This window comes from Ixodes scapularis, unplaced genomic scaffold (genome assembly GCF_016920785.2).
Source record: "Ixodes scapularis isolate PalLabHiFi unplaced genomic scaffold, ASM1692078v2 PGA_scaffold2__306_contigs__length_199485367, whole genome shotgun sequence".
Lineage (NCBI taxonomy): Eukaryota > Metazoa > Arthropoda > Arachnida > Ixodida > Ixodidae > Ixodes > Ixodes scapularis.
The window spans coordinates 128933430-128952780 of NW_024609857.1; the positions used below are offsets into that span (position 1 = coordinate 128933430).

The 19351-nt window shown below is 47.1% G+C and overlaps 1 protein-coding gene across 1 annotated transcript in view; it reads left to right on the top strand.

Moving 5' to 3' along the window:
- The window catches only part of LOC8038814 (dipeptidyl peptidase 3), a 103240-nt gene that overhangs the window by 12537 nt on the left and 71352 nt on the right, over nucleotides 1–19351 (top strand). Inside the window, exons 3-5 of the mRNA XM_040500182.2 lie at nucleotides 4870–4997; nucleotides 6392–6505; nucleotides 17711–17813. Coding sequence (XP_040356116.2) covers nucleotides 4870–4997; nucleotides 6392–6505; nucleotides 17711–17813 — 345 coding nt within the window. The remainder of the gene's footprint in view (nucleotides 1–4869; nucleotides 4998–6391; nucleotides 6506–17710; nucleotides 17814–19351) is intronic.

Below are 19351 nucleotides of genomic sequence, written 5' to 3' on the forward strand. Positions count from 1 at the left end.
TTTGCAATAAAAAAAAAAAATCTTTTGGGACAACCTGTATATAAACGTATAGGACCTATTAGCCTCGGGAAGTCTGCGTGGTGCCCCCTTATGGTGAACCGGGGTGACGTTGCAGCGATGAGAGAATTTTCCTCCGACTTGCCCCGCTTGCCCTCTGGAGGCTTTGACTATGTTAGTGGTCGGCACGCTCGTTTCTATTTAATTTGTTTTGTGCTCGTTTTCTTGTAGGAAGTGTAAATTTTCATATGTGGCTTTATTGAGGTATGGCCTGTAGCTGCAGGCGAAACTTCAACCAACATTTCAGGCATGGTTGTCAGGGCAGGCAACGCATGAATCGCAGCTGGTATATGAAAATAAAGAAATATGGCCCCAATCGCGAGAGTATCAGCATAGATTTACATCTCACACAATCAACGCTACTGATGGTCTCAATGAATTGGCAGGTTATGTATACCATTTCGTGTTTTCTTTTTGTATCTCTGTTCTTAAGCAAATACGCCGAAGCAGAAAAGCTGCATGCTGGTCGAGCAACATGTTAAATAAAGTCTGGGCAACGGAGTGAATCTCAAGTGAGACAGCCCAAGTACAGGGGCAAAATATAGAAAGAAGGAACACAGGCTAGAGCATTAGTTATTTATTTATCTGTTTTTATTTATATCTGTTTACACTTGCACTCGACCTTTGCTGGATATGGATAGCATTTCAATGGACTCCACTGGTAGTATCTGTGGACTTGTTTATAATATCACTTAAGTAGTGTACAACAAACTTAAGCCAAGGTGTCTATCCCGCTATTAGTCCCTTCTCGACAATTTACATTTTACTGGCTCTAAAATTGAAATTTAGATAAATCAAATTGTCCTGAAGCTAAAAAATACCAGAAGCTTTTCTCACGCTAACTGTCATCGTAATAAGGTGGAGAACTGGGCCAGTTGGTTGACGTTATACATGATGGGGAAAACAGCTCAGAAAGCACGGACTAGGAAGAGGAACACACACGACAGGACAATGCTGTAACCCTTCACAGGTTCCACATTTTCTGCTACTAGTGCAGCATCTTCCACCGGACAGCCATTCGAATGCTTGCTTTTCCTTCCAGTTTTCTCTGCTCTCGGAGAGTCTAGCTGTAGGGAGTTTGGAGGCTGAGGAAGCTTTTGGGGAGCTGCAGCAGCGTCTCTTTTACCTGGAAATGACAATTCAAACTAAACGTTGTACTTTCCGAATGCACAAGGCTGGAATACAGAAAGAACGTCAGGAAAAAGTATATGCGTTCCAAATTACGGTGCTCTTGCTGTGCATAGTTTTGGCAGTTCAATACATATCATATAGGCAACTGGGGCCGATTCGGCCGTTTTTCCTGCTACCATACAAACTAATTTCCAGTAATTGTGCATCGTCTAAAAAATAAAACATGCCCGCATACGTGTGCAAACTATATCATTGATTCATGAAGAAGCTATATTTATGTAAAACAACCCTGTTCCATGAGCACTTCAAAGTAGGGGTGTGCGAATACCGAATAGTAGTTATCGAATTAAATACCGAATTGAATTAAGAAAAACAAGCCGAATATCGAATCGAACATCAAATAGTAATTTTACTTGTAGGAATTTTTCATAGAGTGCTGTGAATGAGATTATTATATGTGCAGAGTATGCGCCTGGTGCAGAATATGCATCTCCTACCGCACAAAAGCTTGAATGTATAGAAGTTCTGGTGGAAAAAAGAAAAGCAGCTGCTGATGGACGTTGGGCACTAAAGATCTAATTTTATGGCGTTACATACTCTATCTACCCTAAGCGTCACAAAAAACCCAAAGTTACAGCCATGCGTGCCTTTTTTTCTCGTTAAAAGCACGACCTAACACCGCGACTTGTCCTTTTTTTATGTTTATATATCTCAGAAAAGGGGCATTTTGCGATATTTGGTCTCAATTTTAAGCAAGAAAAAGGGCACCCGGGATTTTATTTTATATAAATAAACGGATAGCTGTTAAATCTGAGTAAACAGGCTCAAACAATCAAATATAAAGTAAGAAAAAAAATAAAACGTGGTTAGGTGGCACAAGTCACCGTCCAACTGCCGTATGCGTCCATTCCTCCGTCCATCTATCCTGTTTAAGAGAGCTTAGATTTAAAAGAGGGAGGAAGCGAAACTGAAACCATGTAGACGGCTCCTGCGCAGATTGGTTGCAAGTGTGCATATGGTTATGTTGTCGCGTGCATAGGCGGTGCGCAGGATTTTTCATTAGGGGGGGGCGAGGTTTCCCCAGAGCGCCCCCGCCCCCGCCCCCCCCCCCCCCCCCCCCCCCCCCCCCCCCCCTTCCCCCCCTTTTCTATCAACGCACTCCCACTGATGTCCTTACGCTCATATTGTAGTGCTGAGACGAGATATGGTTATGAAACGTTTATTTGAACAATATTGAATTGTAACATATACAAAATATTATTAAGCAGTAGGTTTCACTTTCTTGTGAAACGTCCGCAAAGAAAGGCAGTCCCTGCGCAGCTGAGGCGTCAGTGACACAACGCGCATATAAAGAATTTTTATTCTTTCTAAACCAGAAAAGCATACGACACATATGCCATCTTTAACAGCCCAGAATATTTTAAAATATTGCCTCAACGTGACTCTGCTAGTATGGAAAATATAGTATACATGCAGGGCAAACGCATGGGTGCACCTACACATGGCGAAAGCTGTCATATGGCGTCTGCAACGTTCATGCAGAGGACGAAAAACGCCGCCCAATACACAACGTAATAGCAACGCTTAAAAGCGCGAGGATATACCGCAGATTAAAAATACGAGAAACAGCAAGTTACAATCTTTAATAATTATTGAAGATAAACGCTATGACATGCCATTTTTTTTTCTTCTGAGCATTCAAATGTACAGTTGATAATCTTACTTTCTGGCGATTGATAGAAACATGTAATAGAAACAACAAGATAACACGCATGCATTATGTCATGCTCAACAAACATACAAACTAATGGATATGTTATGTGGTGGTAAAAATATTTTTATGACTAGATTACTAAAAATGTGTAGCACGTGGGAGATATAGTACTTTTCACCAATTGTGAAAAGTCTAAAGCAAAATTCTACGCAATTTTGTCGCGAACTGTTCGATGACTGACTGCGTCGCGGCGTCTGTTATGGTTGTTTTTTTTCGTTGCGCGCACTAGGGGGAGGGAACTTTGGCGTCGGTGTTTTATGCCGTCGAAAAAGAATCGGGCCAACTTTGCGCCCCCCCCACCCCCCGCCCGCTAGATGATTAAAGGGGGCGGCCGCCCCCCCTGCCTTCCCTGCCCCCCCTGTGCGCACGCCTATGGTCGCGTGGAAAGAGGGCCAGCAAACGGGAGAGCAATGACGCCTGCCCGATTGACGCTTTCGTCTTTTCGTCACCTTATCGCAGTTCGCAATTCAAACGCGGCTATCGAACGGTTGGAAACCCTCTCAAATCTAGGCACACTATGAGCTGTTTCTCGCATGGCCTGTCTAACATCACGGCGCTAACATCGGGAGAAAAAACGTCTCTTTTGTCAGCTCCGCGCCGACCGTGCGTATTGAATATTCGAGTGACCGAATACTAGGAATTCGATTCGCGAATCGAATTATTCAGGAACTTGCTATTCGATTCGAATTCATATATTCGAGTATTCGCACACCCCTACTTCAAAGGCCTTCAGACCCATGGCCTTTAAAACATCTGCGAACCAGCGCATGCAGAGTGGTATGCGAAGAGTCTGGTTCGCGAGCTATTTTGTCAAACGCCCAAAGTCCTTCGATGTAAATACCATTTGAAATGCCTGCAAAGCGGGGTGTAATATTCACCTAGCTAATTAACATGCAAAAATCTGAATTCCAGCGGTTGAAACACTTATGCCGCCGATTCACCGACCTCTCGCACGATCGACTTGTGCCGTCTGGATTGACAGGGAGGTCCATCGGCAGAATAGCCTCCACCGATAGCTTTCGGGATTTGTAGCCTAATTATAAAGGTAAAAGTGACAAACACTTTTAGAAAGGTATGGAAGCATGTCAGTGACGGCCTAGCCCAACATCTTTTGCAGCAGGAAAACAAAGTCCCGCTCCTCGAAGTGCTTGCGGCACATAACGGCCGACATTGTCGGTGCCTTTACCATCCTTAGTTTAATTGTCCATGTTCTCTTTAACATCGATATATTCGGGTGGTGAAACCTGATACTGGCTTCTTTTCAGGATCTGCATTGCAGCACTAATCAGTAGGTCAGCATGATCGCAAACCAGGAAACGGGGTTAGGGAAGCGTGCCGGATGCGAGATCGCGAAGCGGAGCACTTCCCCTGACGTCACAATAGACCTCACCCAATCAGGGCGCGGCGACCGCAGCGACGCTTGTGTTCGCTTTCGGGGCTAATAGGGACCTCACAATGTCACATGGCATCATGACGTTGGGTGACTCAGTGAGGTTACAGTGTCCCATGACTCCAACAATGCCTAGGAGCAGTTTGAAAACTCACACTTTACAGGGAGGGCCCGTAACCGATGCGATGGGTTAGCTAAGTTGATCTTGAAGCCATACTCTTTCATGAAACATTCAGTTGCATAGAGGTTTTAAAATTCGGTACAACTTCCATTCATTGTAGATTCTGGCAATGTTCTCTCATGCTTGCCGGGCTACGACCTCCATTGCCTTTCTCCGTCGAGCAGAGTTTTCTTCCGGACATTTTGTGATTGTTGCCACGTTTGAATGTTGTCGTGCAAGACATACTCCCCTCCAGTCGATTGCATTCGCTCGCCGATTTCCTTCCCAGTGTTTTGCTCCTTGCACTTGTCGGTATGGCTCGTCTTGCAAAGATGGCTCTGCTCTTCTCTTTCGCAGCTGAGGCGCCGCCGCTGCCTTACTTCGTGAGGCGCTCTCGGAACCACCTCCTCCCCGTGTACGTCCACTCGGAGATCCGAGGTCCCCGGTTCATCACGAGGGTGAGGAACGTCGAGGGCGACTTGTGGGTAAGTGAAGGCAACCTGCTCGGGGGGTCCTCGCCACGTCTGTTGGCTCTTGCGCTTCCGCCGCTTTCTCGTGTTTGGTCTCGACGCGTGGCAAAACAGTGCCACAGAAGCTTTGGCTGCAGCAGGAAGGTGAAGTTATTGCCAAAACAGGGATAGCGGTCATGACAGCAGGGTTGGAAAAGACACTTCATATATGTACTCAATAGGGTACAGTTATTCATTCTAAAATGTATACTTTTTGAAAATTCACCGGGGTTGAAGTACAATTATTTCTAAGGTACTCTTTCCCCGAACAAGTCTTTTTGTCTTTTTTATATTGAATAAGAAAATTTTTTATAACAGTTATTGTCTGTCGTGTTACTAAAGCCCTGTATTCACTGACGGGACAAGAAACACATGGCGTCTCTATCGAATGCCCAGCCTCCAGCATGCGCTCATCGCCTTTTGTCAAGACTTTGCTGCGCATGCTCGCCCAAAGCTCGCTACTACAAGATGCAGAAGTCTTATTGAATGTACCATGAAACTTGCGCTTGAAGTGGGACACTAAAAGAACCTTCCTGCTGTTCGTAGCCTGTCGTTGACTCTAGCAACGTTCTGACTGGAAGGAATTGCAAGGGACTCCAGAAAACCTTCCCTGTGAAAATTTTAAACATTTTGAACTATTGTAAAACCCTTTATTTTTACGGCCCCTATATTTCGCGAATCGGTCACAGAGCACATAATTTTGGCCATTAAATTTTGCAAATTCCAGACTCCTGCATTGAAACCCTTAAGGACGAAAATTTTCGCGGGCCTTTACATACCGCAAATTTTTCAATTCGCTTTCGCGAAAATTAAGGGCCCGCGAACATTACCCAATAAAATACAGTTCGTGTGTTGTTTTATTATAAATTAGTATCTCTACTTGTGAGAATGTTAGGGGTGCACAAATAGGAGTTTGAATCGAATAGCGTTGCATAATTCATAGCTTTTGCAGTGAAAAGGAAAGACACAACGTGCCGGCTGTCCATACAACGTTGAAGCTATTAATGACACTGCGCTATTCGATTGGAACCACTATTCACACACCCCTAACCAAGACACTTCATACAACTATGTTTCATCCCTGATGTCTCGCACCAAAAACAGACATATCAGACCAGAAGTAGCCACACATGTGGCAGTGCACCTGCGAACTGTAGCTAGCAACATAAACTTGCCGTACAACCTCGAACGAACTCGCACCCCCGATCTATCGCCCACCCGATATTTCACGTCGTTCGTCTTTCTGCCACGGGTGACTGTTTGTTCTTCTCAGTGTGTCACCAGGTATAACTTTGTGCCCATCTTCTTGCAGCAGTGAGGGTTTGGGGGTGAGTCTGGCTGAGCGTCCCCTTCCCTGTCGTTATTTCCAGGCCCTGCACAACGACCTGAAGAAGCACTTGGAAGGGCTCTGTGGGAAAGAGGTCTTGTCCCAAGTCCACGAACTGGGCAGTTATGTCGGCTTCAAAGGGTGCCTCGAGGAAGAGGTAAAGGAGTGGCTCTACAGTAAGGGGTTCTAGTCTAGCCGTGCCAAGGTCCGGATGGGACCTGGTTGTGCCGTCTGCTTGGATTGCGGTGCTGCGTTGGCCCCTTCTCTTTTTTTTTTTTTCTTGTATTGTTTGTAGAAGGCTCTTGTACTGTCACCTAGGTCTCTGAGAGAGAAATAAAGCCTAATGGTGATGAAATCAGTGTCGTGACATTCTTTTTTTTTTTATTTCCTTCACTTTTGCTTGCTTGCCTCAGTTTTTTTTTTTAATAGACCTGTATCATTATTCTTTAGGAGGCACAGATGCGATATGCCTACGACACTTGGTTTGGGGTCTTCTCAATTTTGGGGTTTTGTTTTCTTAAAAGAAAGAATGCAGTGCAGAGTTAAATGCTCTTAAAATTTGTTGGGAAACTGCACTTGATACTGCTGGGTATTTTTTCTTAGACTTTCATTTATTTTAAACTGAAGGATCGGATGATAGTATTTAATCAGGAAGCAACAATATACACCAACTCAACTGTCCTACGTCACGCCGCGGTGGTGGCGCGCCGGACGCACTTCCGGTCTGGGGCGGTGGGCAGAAGTCGTCGTGCCAGACATGCATTCCTGTGTTCCTTTGGAAGAAACGAGACAAAAATCCTGCCTTCTCGTCAAAATGCTGCGATGGGGGCTTTACAAAGAGAGTCTGGGAAGGTTTGAAGATCAGTTTTCATGTGTTTTTGCACCCTCCGTTCGTCCGAGAACGTCGATAGCAGCCGTGAAAAGGGCAAACCTGACGCTGTCGAACTACGATTGCGTGTGCGGGCCACAATTTGTGGTCACCAGATGTATTTGCTTTGTTCCAACATGACCGAGAGAAAACCCCCAAGTTGTCTGGACCACCCACGGATTCAGTGCGTCTTCAAATTCACACGGCCGCCTGATCGTTCGAACTTTCGTCTGCTCTTTCAAAGTTGTCTGCTTTTTGTCGTCTGCTCGTTCAAACAAAAGCGGCCCTTAGACCAAACTTTGACCCGGTGATTGCAATAAGAAGTAATTGCAGGCCTCAAAAGACTTAAGTAGGCTCGGTGTAAGCAGTAGATACAAGATGTTGATCATTGGTACCGGTGGCCATCACCTACTTGTTACGCTTTGTCTGTTCCCGCTTCCGATTTTCAGTATCGACGTCGATCATCGCCGCTACCTTCTACACTTTTGCAGCACGAGGGTCGTCGCGACCGAAAATAGCTAGAAGAGTCTCATCATGGTTTTGTACGTCCATTCTGCGGCGGTCATGCAAATACATCGCCGCACGTCAAATTATTTATGCAAAGTTTAGCAGCGTAATGAGCCTTGATGATTTCGCTCAGGCGATTAAAGTGGTAAGACATTGCGATGAGGACGTAGAATCGACAACTCCAACGCGAAAAAGAGTATGCAGACTCACACAGACGCCGACAACGTGACATTCGAATGGTTTGTTGACGCGGGACGCGGTGCTTGCCCGTACTCCATTGCGCGTGCGTTCCAACTGTCGTCTGCTCTTTCAAAACTTGGCTGCTTTTTGTCGTCAGTTCGTTCAAACGACAGCGGCTCGTAAACGTAAGCGGCTCGTTCAAACGACAGCGGCTCGCTCGGACACTTTTGCAGTCCGAGCGACGTCGCGACTGAAAATAGCGAGCAGAATCTCGACGTGGGAGTCAGGCTTTAGCGCCCATTCTGCGGCGTCCACGTGAAATGAATCGCCGCAAGTCACATTATTCACGCAAAGTTTTGCCTCGATAGTTTTGCTGAAGCCGCTCAAGTAGTCAGACATTGTTAGGAGGACGTAGAATCAACAATTCCAACGCGAAAAAGAGCACGGGGACTCCCACCGACGCCGACAACAACGCAATTCAATGGTTTGTTTATGGGCGACGGCGGGCTTCTTGCCCACCATCCACGGCGCATGCGCGGCGCCGGTGACGTCCGCTAGGGGCGCTCCGGTTTGTTTGTAAACATGAGTTGGTGTATATGCTCGATCTTTACCACTAAATTGATAACGATGCTCATATGGCCTTCACGTTTCACATATGAGCATCAATGTCTGTACCATAATTTACATCTACGAGCACCTTATAGTCCGTTGCACATCAAGAAAAGCGGGACGAGCTTTTCCCAGAAAGCTTTCTGCTCTCTGCACTTTAGCAGAGCTAATGCTGGAGAGGAAGAAACCAATAATTGTGGCAGACAGGGTGCTTTGTGGGAGGTTCTTGTCCTGCTCCTGCGACAGACCATAGTATTCCTTTTCTGATTGCTGCATTAATGCCTTGCCCTTGTTCACTGATAAGGCACTTCTTCTGCACAAAGAAGGTGACTTGTGTGGGCTGTCCCACTTTTCAAGCGGGTACTATTCGTTGCTTTTTGCATGGGTGCACCATGGTCACTTCAGATGTATTTGAGGGACGGAGTGTGAGTACTTGCACGGGGCGTGAACGCATATCTCATTTTGCAGCGTAGTAGTGTTGTCCCAACACTACAATGGACTCCATATTCCCCCTAGAATATAAGAATTTTCAGTTGGTGCACTGTTAAAGGGGGTGTGCATGGCAAAGAAAAGATGTGGCTCTTGTGGCATCTTGGTGGTGGTTAGCATGTTTTTTTGGAATGATGGAAGCTGGGAAGTGTGTTCGCACATTTTTAAGTGTATTCACACATTTTTCGCAGTATCGGCTGGTTGCCTTTCACTGTTCCAAAGCTTTTGTGTGGTATATTAAATATTCTGGCCATTACGATAGACAACAGCCAGATAGCCAAGCTGGCTATTATTTTTATAAGTGATTGCGGCCAACTCTAAACTGATGACTTTGGTGTTGGTCCCTTACTCTAAAAGAACACTAAAGACAATTCTAATGGCTTCTATTCAGATGGTTCTCAACTTTGTGGCAGTAGAATTTTGTGACTTTATGTATAAATGCTAGAGCAGCATTTTGTATCCATAAAGAAGTAAGCCGTGAAGCTTATATTACTCTTGTTTGAAGAGGAAAGAAAATAAGAGATTTCAAGAGTTATGCCATAGCAGTATAAGCACTGAAAGCATTTTGGAAAGCTGTTTGACAACGAAGCATGTACGATGGCCTTTGGGATCCTTGCAAAGACTGAACTGATTTAACCCACTTTCAATGAATCTTAAAAATCTATTTCGTATGCTTCAACATTGTAATTTTGGGTGAAAGTATGGTTGAGTGGTGCATTTTTCTGGTGAAAATGTTGAATTAAAGGGGCCATGTAACAACTTTTTGACTGGTTTTTAATTTGCACTGAACCTGAGCGCACTGAACGTAGTAACTTAAGGAAACTTTTCTTTTCTCGAATTTTGCTTTATTTTAGAAGTTATAGGCAAATTAAAATTACAAAAACAAGTAAAAAATAATCTCCTTCATGACGTTGGTCGTGGCTTGAGTGGCCGTGAACTAGAGGAGGGGTATTGAGCTCGGTGAGCGCTCACAGCTGCCGCACTCCGTGTCGAGGGCTCAAAAGGGCGCCATTAAAGCATGTTCTGGATAGGCTGTATGAAGCGGGTGGCCAGGGCAGCTCGCATTGCATTTGCTGCGCGATTAAAGACTAATTTGGCATGACACTTCATTGGCCACAAACGACAGCAAACACGTGGTAAAGATCAGTTCAGAACGGGAGCCACTTCGCGCTGCCATACCGCCAAATGGCCAAATCGCCAGCCAAACAAATGCGTTCCGAGCCTTCGGAACTGATGGGAACTGAGACTAGACGACGACGACAACACACACTCGTCTGGAGCCGAGCGCGCGAGCGGCGGTTCGGCATCCGCCATCATGAAGTAAAGACGTTTACTGTCCTGGCTCTTCAGTTCTTAGTAGAACATATCGCCACACCGGCGATTCGGTAGTACTTTACCACATTGGCGACGAGGAACACGGACACCCACGCTGGAAACGGTCCCCTGATCGGCGGGTCACCACCGGTCATCTCAGCAAGGATGGCGTACAACGTTCCGCCCTTCAACGAGGCTACAGACAGGTGGGACTCTTATTTCATTAGAGTCGAAGCCTACTTCGAGGGGAATAAGATCACGTCGGCGCCTCAGAAGCGTGCGCTTCTAGTCTCTGCGTTAGGAACCAAAGCTATTCGGGTGTTGTCGGCAAGTTGCGCGCCATTACAAGTATCCGAGCTGAGCTACGACGAAACTGTCAAGCACCTTGATAACTACTTCACGCCGAAGCCAAATGAGATAGCGGAGAGCTTCCGTTTCTTCAGCCGCCGACAAGGAGAAAATGAGACAGTTCACGATTTCCTGGTGGAGCTGCGGCGCATCGCGGATAAATGCAACTTTGGGTCGATGCTCGACCGCATGCTACGGGACCGGCTAGTGTGTGGGCTGCGTAAGGAGAAGCTACAGCAGACTCTCTTGGCACGCCGGGACCTGACGCTGGAGTCGGCGGTGGACATGGCAGTTGCTGCAGAAGCAGCGACAAAAGATGCCACACAAATGGTGAAGCCAGAGGGAGAACTCCAGAAGATAACCGCGAGAGGGACCAAGACCTCTCAAACCCGAAGTCGTGGCAGGATCCAAGAGAAGGTGATAGCATCGGAGGCCTGCTACCGTTGCGGGAGAACTTCACACCTCCCTAAGGACTGCGGGTTTCGGAAGAAGACTTGTTTTCGATGTGGGAAGATTGGACATGTTGCCCAGCGTTGCACTTCACGCGAGACTACGTCGCGTGCAGGGGCCAACGCCTTTGCTGGAACAGAATCTGATGACGACTGTGGCATTGACAGCCTTTTTCCACGACCGCAGCGAGAGGACACGTTGAACCTAATTGCGCCGGTCCGACGGTTGTTCACGTGGGGGGGTGTTGACCTACTCATGGAACTGGACACCGGCTCCCCGGTCTGCGTCATTCCAAAAAGGGTATATGAAGAAAACAAAGCAAGGTGGCCTCGGTTGCAAGAAACCACGTTAAGTCTGTCATGCTACCTCGGTAGGGTGCCAATCATCGGGAAGTTGAGCTTGACGGTCAGTTATGAAGGACGTAAAAAAAAAAGCCGAGTTAACGGTTTTGGGATGTAACGGACCAAGTCTGGTTGGCCGTGACGTGATTCGAGCCTTCTGCCTTCTTCCAACTCAGCTGTTGTCCTTGAAGACAGAGCAACATGGAGACTTGAATCAGGTATTGGCAGAATACCAAGAACTTTTTCAACCGGGTTTGGGTCTCATCAAAGGACCGGAAATACATTTGCACGTGAACCCAGGAGCGACACCAAAGTTCTGGAAGGCCAGACCTGTGGCGTACGGGCTACGACAGAAGGTTACCGACGAGATCGACCGCCTGGTGGAGAACGGTATCCTCTCTCCTGTTACCCATTCTGAATGGGCAACCCCAGTCGTGCCGGTCGTTAAGAAAAACGGCTGTATCAGGCTCTGCGGGGATTTTAAACTCACCTTGAACAAGGCTTGTCCAACGGAGCAGTACCCGTTACCACTGATTGAGGACATTTTCGCATCACTGAATGGCGGTGACCTTTTCAGTACGCTGGACCTTCGCGAAGCCTATAACCAAATTCCATTAGACGAGGAGTCCAAGAAGTTGACGGTGATCAACACGCACAAGGGCCTATATTGCTACAACCGGCTACCTTTTGGTGTTGCGTCGGCCCCTTCAATCTTCCAGAGGAGAATGGAGACCTTGTTACAAGGCATTTCTGGAGTTCAAGTGTACTTGGATGATGTCCTGGTAGCGGAAAAGAAGGGGGACAGCGGTGAAAGGCTACGTCAGGTACTGCAAGTTCTCCGTGATAACGGAGTCAAACTGAACAAGGAGAAATGTTGCTTCCGGAAAGCAGAAGTTATCTACCTTGGACACAGGATTGACACAAAAGGGCTGCATCCAACCGGCAAGAACCTGGAGGCCCTCCAGCATGCCCCAGCACCAACGAACGTCAGCGAGCTTCGCTCGTTCCTGGGCCTCATAACTTATTATAACTGGTTTGTGCAAAACATGGCAACATTGTTGTCCCCCTTGTACGCACTGTTGCAAAAGGGAGTAAAATGGCATTGGGGAACAGATGAAGACAGGGCGTTTCAACGAGCAAAAACAATCCTGAGTGAGTCCAACATGTTAGCTCACTATGACCCAACGAAGCCCTTGCTTCTTGAATGTGACGCTTCACCACATGGAATTGGTGCCGTCCTTTCCCACCGTTGTGGAAGCGAAGTGAAGCCTGTCGGTTTTCGTTCTCGGACACTGACGAGTGCTGAGAAGAACTACTCCCAACTGGAACGAGAAGCCTTGGCATTGGTGTTCGCTGTCACGAAGTTTAAGGACTACTTGTTGGGTAGGGAGTTCACTCTGGTTACAGATCACAAGCCCTTGGTAGGTCTCTTTCATCATGACAAGGCCGTGCCGACGATGGCTGCGGCTAGAATTCAACGGTGGGCCATCATCCTGGGTGGATACAGCTATCGCATCGAGTACCGGCCAGGGACAAGCAACGCCAATGCCGATGCCATGAGTAGACTTCCCCTTCAAGCGGATTCGCAGGAACTACAAGAGGAGGATCTTCCTGAAATAATTGCTTCCTTGGAGGAGCTGGATAACGGCTTGGTGTCAGCGAAACAGGTGGCACAGATGACCGCGGAAGACAAGACGTTGCGTAGCGTCATCAGTTATATCCAGCGCGGATGGCCGCGGAAGCTATTGATGGAGCAAGAGGGGCTTCGACCTTTCTGGAGCAGGAAAGACGAGCTTTCGGTGCATCACAGCTTGCTGTACTGGGGAAACCGAGTCGTTGTTCCAAAAAAGGCTCGCGAAGCTGTCCTCAAGCTCCTCCACGAGACCCACCAAGGTGCGTCGGCCATGAAGACGGTTGCTCGCTCAAAGTTCTGGTGGCCCTCATTGGACTCGGCTATCGTAGACCTCACCCAGAGATGTGAGACATGTATTCAAGCGGCTTCTATGCCAGCAGCGCAGAAACCTGTCGATTGGCCGGTGACCGGTGAACCCTGGTCGAGGTTACACTTGGATTATGCCGGGCCCGTCGAAGGAAAGATGATCCTGATTGTCATCGACGCATACTCGAAGTGGATTGAAGCTACAGCTACCAATCATGCAACGTCGGATTCCACAATCCGACAGCTTCGGGAGCTTTTCAGCCGTTTTGGAATCCCACGGACTGTCGTCGCGGATAATGGTACACCATTTACAAGTGAAGAGTTCTCTCAGTTCCTAAAGAGGAACCACGTGGAGCACTACCGCACGGCCCCCTATCATCCACAATCGAACGGCCTCGCCGAACGAGCCGTACGTACTGTTAAGGATGCCTTGAAGAAGACAAGCGGGTCCACACTGGACGTCAAGTTGTGTCGACTGCTTCTCAATCATCGGCGCACGCCTGTGACTTCGGGCAAGTCTCCATCCCAGTTACTTTTGGGATACCAGATCCGGTCACGTTTGGACACGTGCTTTCCGGACAAGAGGTCAGAGCTGACTGCACAGGGCGGGAGTCAGCCCACTCCGCCATTTTTTAAACCGGGCAGAAAGATATTCTTCCGAAACTTTGGTAAGGGTCCAAAGTGGCTGCCGGGAATCGTCAAGAGCGCAGAAGGCTCACGCATGGTGACGATACAAACCAATTCGGACCTGGTGCGTCGCCATCTTGACCAAGTTCGCCAGCGGCACACAGAAGACCCACTTGGGTTTCCGGAATGGACTGACCCAGAGGCGCCACTCACACCTACATCAGAGAGCAAGGTTCCCTGCGACGGAGCTCTAGCTGAACGAGGGCTGGACCCATTGCCGGGCCCGAATCCCACTGATTCAATTCCCGCAAACCCAAGTTCATCTAAAAGTCCCTCAACAAACCAGAACCAGCCCCTCTCAACTCCTGTGCCACTTCCACGGCGCTCGACTCGAGAGAGAAAAAAGGTTCAGCCCTTCCAGTCTTCTTTTTAAGGGGGAAGATATGATGGGAACTGAGACTAGACGACGACGACAACACACACTCGTCTGGAGCCGAGCGCGCGAGCGGCGGTTCGGCATCCGCCATCATGAAGTAAAGACGTTTACTGTCCTGGCTCTTCAGTTCTTAGTAGAACATATCGCCACACCGGCGATTCGGTAGTACTTTACCACAGGAACGCTCGGAACCAATCGGATCCTCGAGCCCGTATAGCGCTGCCGCGTACACACGCCAACAATATGAAGGTGAACGCCGGACCGTCGACCGCTCCGTGCTATCAGCGCCATGACGTGGCTGCCACGACAGCCGCGTCATGGCGCTGATAGCACGAAGCGGTCAACGGCCCGGCGTTCACCTTCATATCGCACACGACTGTACATCCAGGACCTTTCTACGCTCGCCGCTCAACGGCGCTTGACCTCACTACCCTTTCTAGTATGCGCCGCCTTTTCCACTGCTTGGTGGCGGGTATGTCGACGGGTCATTTCTTGTTTCCGTACTTTATAAACTGCATTTGTTTCCTTTCTGATCTAAAATACTGAATAAAAAATACTTTCACAAATAATTGAAACGGTTCGCACCACTTATATTTTGTTTTTTAGCGGCTCTGACCAGTAGTAATCCCAGGACTGAAGGCCTCGCATATTGTGCGCTTTCGGCACTACGGGTCACCCCCGTAGTTGGAGGAGGTGTCCGCGTTTGGTTAAAATATGACGCACTGATATTCAGTTACTCTCTCCGTGCCCGCTGGTTTGCCCGAACCCCAAGAGACGTGGAAACTGCAAAAAAGGTAGACGCTTAAATGTGATTGCAGGGCCCCTTTAAAGGGATACTAGAACAAAATTTTGGAGCTTATTTTTTGGTTTTTATGTGTTCAAAGGAGCAGTATCACATCGAACACACCAATATCTTGTTAAAAAAGTCACGAAAAGGAATTTTAAAACAAATTAAATGATTAGCAAAAAGCACCTGGTGGATGTTGCTAACACTTTGTTTGTAATGCCCGTCTAGAAACCTTGAAAGTTAGTGACGGTAACTGTCTCGCCTCCGACCACGACGAGAGAAGAAAGGAAGGAGGACCTCTCCTCTTCCGGAGAATTCCTTTTGTGTGTTCCAGAATTAGCTATTGTCCCCCTACAAGATTATAGAAGATTAACCCGTCACTCAAAATTCATACAAAAGCAGCCGCTTCGGTGACTGGAACGACTAGACCATCCTCTCGATGTCAGCCTCGCCGTGGCTTTGCTCGTCTCGAGACGAACTACGTCACGATTCCGTTAGATGTCGCGTGCTCTCCGCTGGCTTTTCTCCGAGCCCTTGCCAGAGTGGGCCGTTTATAACGAAAAATAGAGCCACCAGGCTCCAAATACAAACGTGTGATTGTCATTTACAGATGTTGTAGGTCATATTCAACCTATTTTTGAACACGACGGGTATATTTCAAATTTCGTTAAAGTATGCCTTTAAGAACTTACTGTGCTCAAAAAATACAAAATAAAAACTGAAATTTTTTATGGCTGAGTAGGGAGCTAAAGGACCCCTGAAAAGAAAAAAAAAGTTTTTTTTTTTTAGCAGTCTGGCTGGGACGTGCAAATCAAAATATAAATTTTCCACAAAAAAAAAAAAAAAAAACATTTAGAGCAATTTTGACAGCAAGAGATTTATTTAAAATTCTGTGCGAGAGTCCATGACGTCACAAGTCATTCCGGAATGATCATCTCTGTCGTGAAGGCGAAGCCGATCTACCTCTTGTCCACGCGCCCGAAATGCCGAGAGAGAAAACAAGTGGAAAGGACGTGACTGCCCACTAAATCGCGTATCGCGCCGTCAATATTGCTCTAAATTTTTTTTTTTTCGCTTAAAGGGGCAGTGCAATGATTTTAATGTTGAAAGAATTGGCAGTTTGCATTTTCTATATTGTTTATGCAAGCCCAAGTGACCAAAAACGCATCGCCTTTCCTCGAAAAACTGCTATTCTGCTGCGTAATCGCAAAGCAAAAAACAAATTATTTGTCGATCTGCAGCCGCCTGTTGGGGTAACGGGAACTAAAAGGACGGAGTCTCTGGGGGATATGCGGAAGTAAAAAAAACCTGTCCCCCTCCGCTGCTACACTCGCCGTCAGCCCCGTGGCGCGACCTTCGACGAGGCTAATCCTTTAAAAAGCGACAATCGCGGAGGAAGTGGCAGGGGGTCTCTGAAGAGAGGATCCAAGGGGAAACCACGTGAGCCCCCAGAGTACGTCACTTGAAAGTCGACGTGGAGAGTTGAGAGGCGCTTTGACCTTCGATTTGTTTCACTTTTTTAAAAATAAGAACTAGCGCTCGCAAGAAAATATGGTTTTCTGCTTTTCGTTCCGTAGGTGACGCAGATTAATTTCCGCAGTTAATTGGCCAAAGTCTGAAAATTGTTGCACAGCCCCTTTAAGTTTTATTTTTTGACACTTGTGTCCCAACCAGACTGTTTAAAGAAAACATTTTTTTCTTCTTTTCAGGGGTTGCCTTTTAAAGTAAAAATGGTAAAGCACTTGGGCCATTGGGGTATTTTGTTGGGCAAAACAGGACATGAGAGCAAAATCGAATTGGTCTTATTCTCTTTCTTTTCTCTTTTCGTTACATCAAACGTCCCAATGGCCCACGGCAAGATTTGTTTTGTTTTTTTCACATTGGCGTGGTAAGAGCGTGAACTCCATGTTAGTCCACATGAAAATTATGGTTTTTATTTGTAACTTATGGTTGGAGCATGTTTTCCCTTTGACATTTTCACAAGAGAAATGCACCACACTGCCATACCTTAGTGGTAAATCACAGTGCCAGAGCATGTGAAACTGATTTTCGAAGTTCAATTAAAGTGGGTTAGGACTGTTTGGCCCATGCCATACATCTGCAACCACAGCATTTAGCATCGGAGATCTTGGATTCGTTTTTCACAGTTCTCTGATTTTGTCACATTTGTTACCTCTTGCATCAACTGCACCACTGCAGTTTCATATTTGTCCACGGATTGGATTTGCTTGTAGAGTGGTGTCTATTTGGAACAATTTTAGTCAGTTGCTTGTCTTCTTAATAATAAAAAAAGAGATTGTCCCTCTTATGCTTGATGCTGTGATTAAGCTATTTTCTTCCTTTTTAAGTTCCAGGCTCCCTTTCTTTTCAACACATCTCTCTCTCTCTTCTTCCTTTTTTGTGAGACCCCTGCCGTTTTTGTTTTGCAAGCCAACAGCCTCTGTTTTTTGTTCTGGTTTGTTTTCAGCCAGTGGCTGGCGTCGCAAAGCTAAGTTTGAACGTGCATTCTCTAGAGAGCAATGGAAACGGCGACGACGGCCAGGAGGAAAAAGAGTTTGAATGGCCGTGCAGTACGTATGCCAGCATTTTCTGGTGTCTCTTACTCTCAAGCTGGGTGCAAGACCTGGCATTACTTCTCTCAATGTTGGGGTTACCGTATGTCTGAACTCCGACCGGTACTGCCAGTTTTTAGCACATGCCGCGCATGGTGTCCGGTTCGCTCCCCAGACCGGCATGCATTTGCCCGTGTCCTATGGTTATCTGTGGGAGAATGGTTAAAAACACTGATATATTACGAAACAAAGTTTTTCTTTAAACACTGCTCAATACGTTTTGACAGAAGAGCAAGCATAACAAAAAGTTGAATTTCTTGCCCACAATGTGCAATTTAAATGAAAACAATATCTGTAGCACGGTTGCTCAATGCAGGTGCTATGGTACCATCACGTATTTGAGGACGGAGGTGCGACGTGGTTAATTCTCATAGCCGTCCTGGTTGGGGTCGTGGATGGCATTGACAGCTGCCACCAGTGATTCGTGAAGTTGGTAAACACGGTGGAAGTTTCTAAAACCATCCAATATTACGCATAGCCAAAGTGGGAGCTTGCGTAACTCGAGTAATGTCTGAAAGTAACTTTCAAGCAGACGACAGGAAGACTCCCTCTTTGGCACGTCGTTACTGGCGGGATGCTGGGGCTCCCAGTTTTTTTTCTCTTGGCGCTGCACGGCCGACAGGAAAACCCGACTTCCCTGGTCTCGCGCCAAGAGCGAAGAGAAAAAAATGTCTCCCTTCTTCGGCGCACGTGGCAACAAATACGGACGAGGTCGTAATCTCTGCAAAGTGTTGCCGTAAAGCTATCATTGTAAAAACAAAGAAAAAATGAGGTTTCATCTGGAATAGCGATGAGCAACGAGCTGACATCGTGAGTGCACAAAAGCGGAGAAGGGATGCGTCGCATACCCCTTCTGGTTGCCACAGCAGGGTCGCCCCGGTGGTCTTTGTTCCGTCCTTTCTTTTGGCGATTGGTTGTACGATACCCTAGCTGTCAAAAGACTGTTGTTTGTCTACACTCTCATTTATTTTATGGTTGAACCAGAGCGTTTAACTGGTTGCATGTTTACAAGGCATTGAGTGTGCTTCGGGTCCTCCATCCAAAACAAGGGGAGATCTCTTGTCCCAATGCCTGTTCCCAAGGCACGGAAGGCCTTGGTAATGAGTCCATTGTCTTTGAGTCCCACATTTGTCTTCACCACGCAGGTTTGGGAAACTAGAAAATGCTCGGGGGAAGCCACCAACGTGTTGAGCTGAATGCCATCTACAATGGCCAGGCTGTTTCTATTGTTACGGCATCCTTCGCGTTAGACAGCTATAGTCTGGGACACCCATCTTGACACATGCTTGTGTTCCGAAGCAACATATGGGACAAGAGACCAATGGACGCCCAAGTGCGCGAGCTCAAGAGTATGCTTGGTAAAGAGCAAATGCTCTTTGCCAAGTATACAACTCCTCACAGGAGGAATGCTCGCCGATGATACATAGTAACGTGCTTTGACAATCTGGTTGGCTCACTGTGGCCCTTTCACCATTTGCCAAGTTATGGTGAAACGG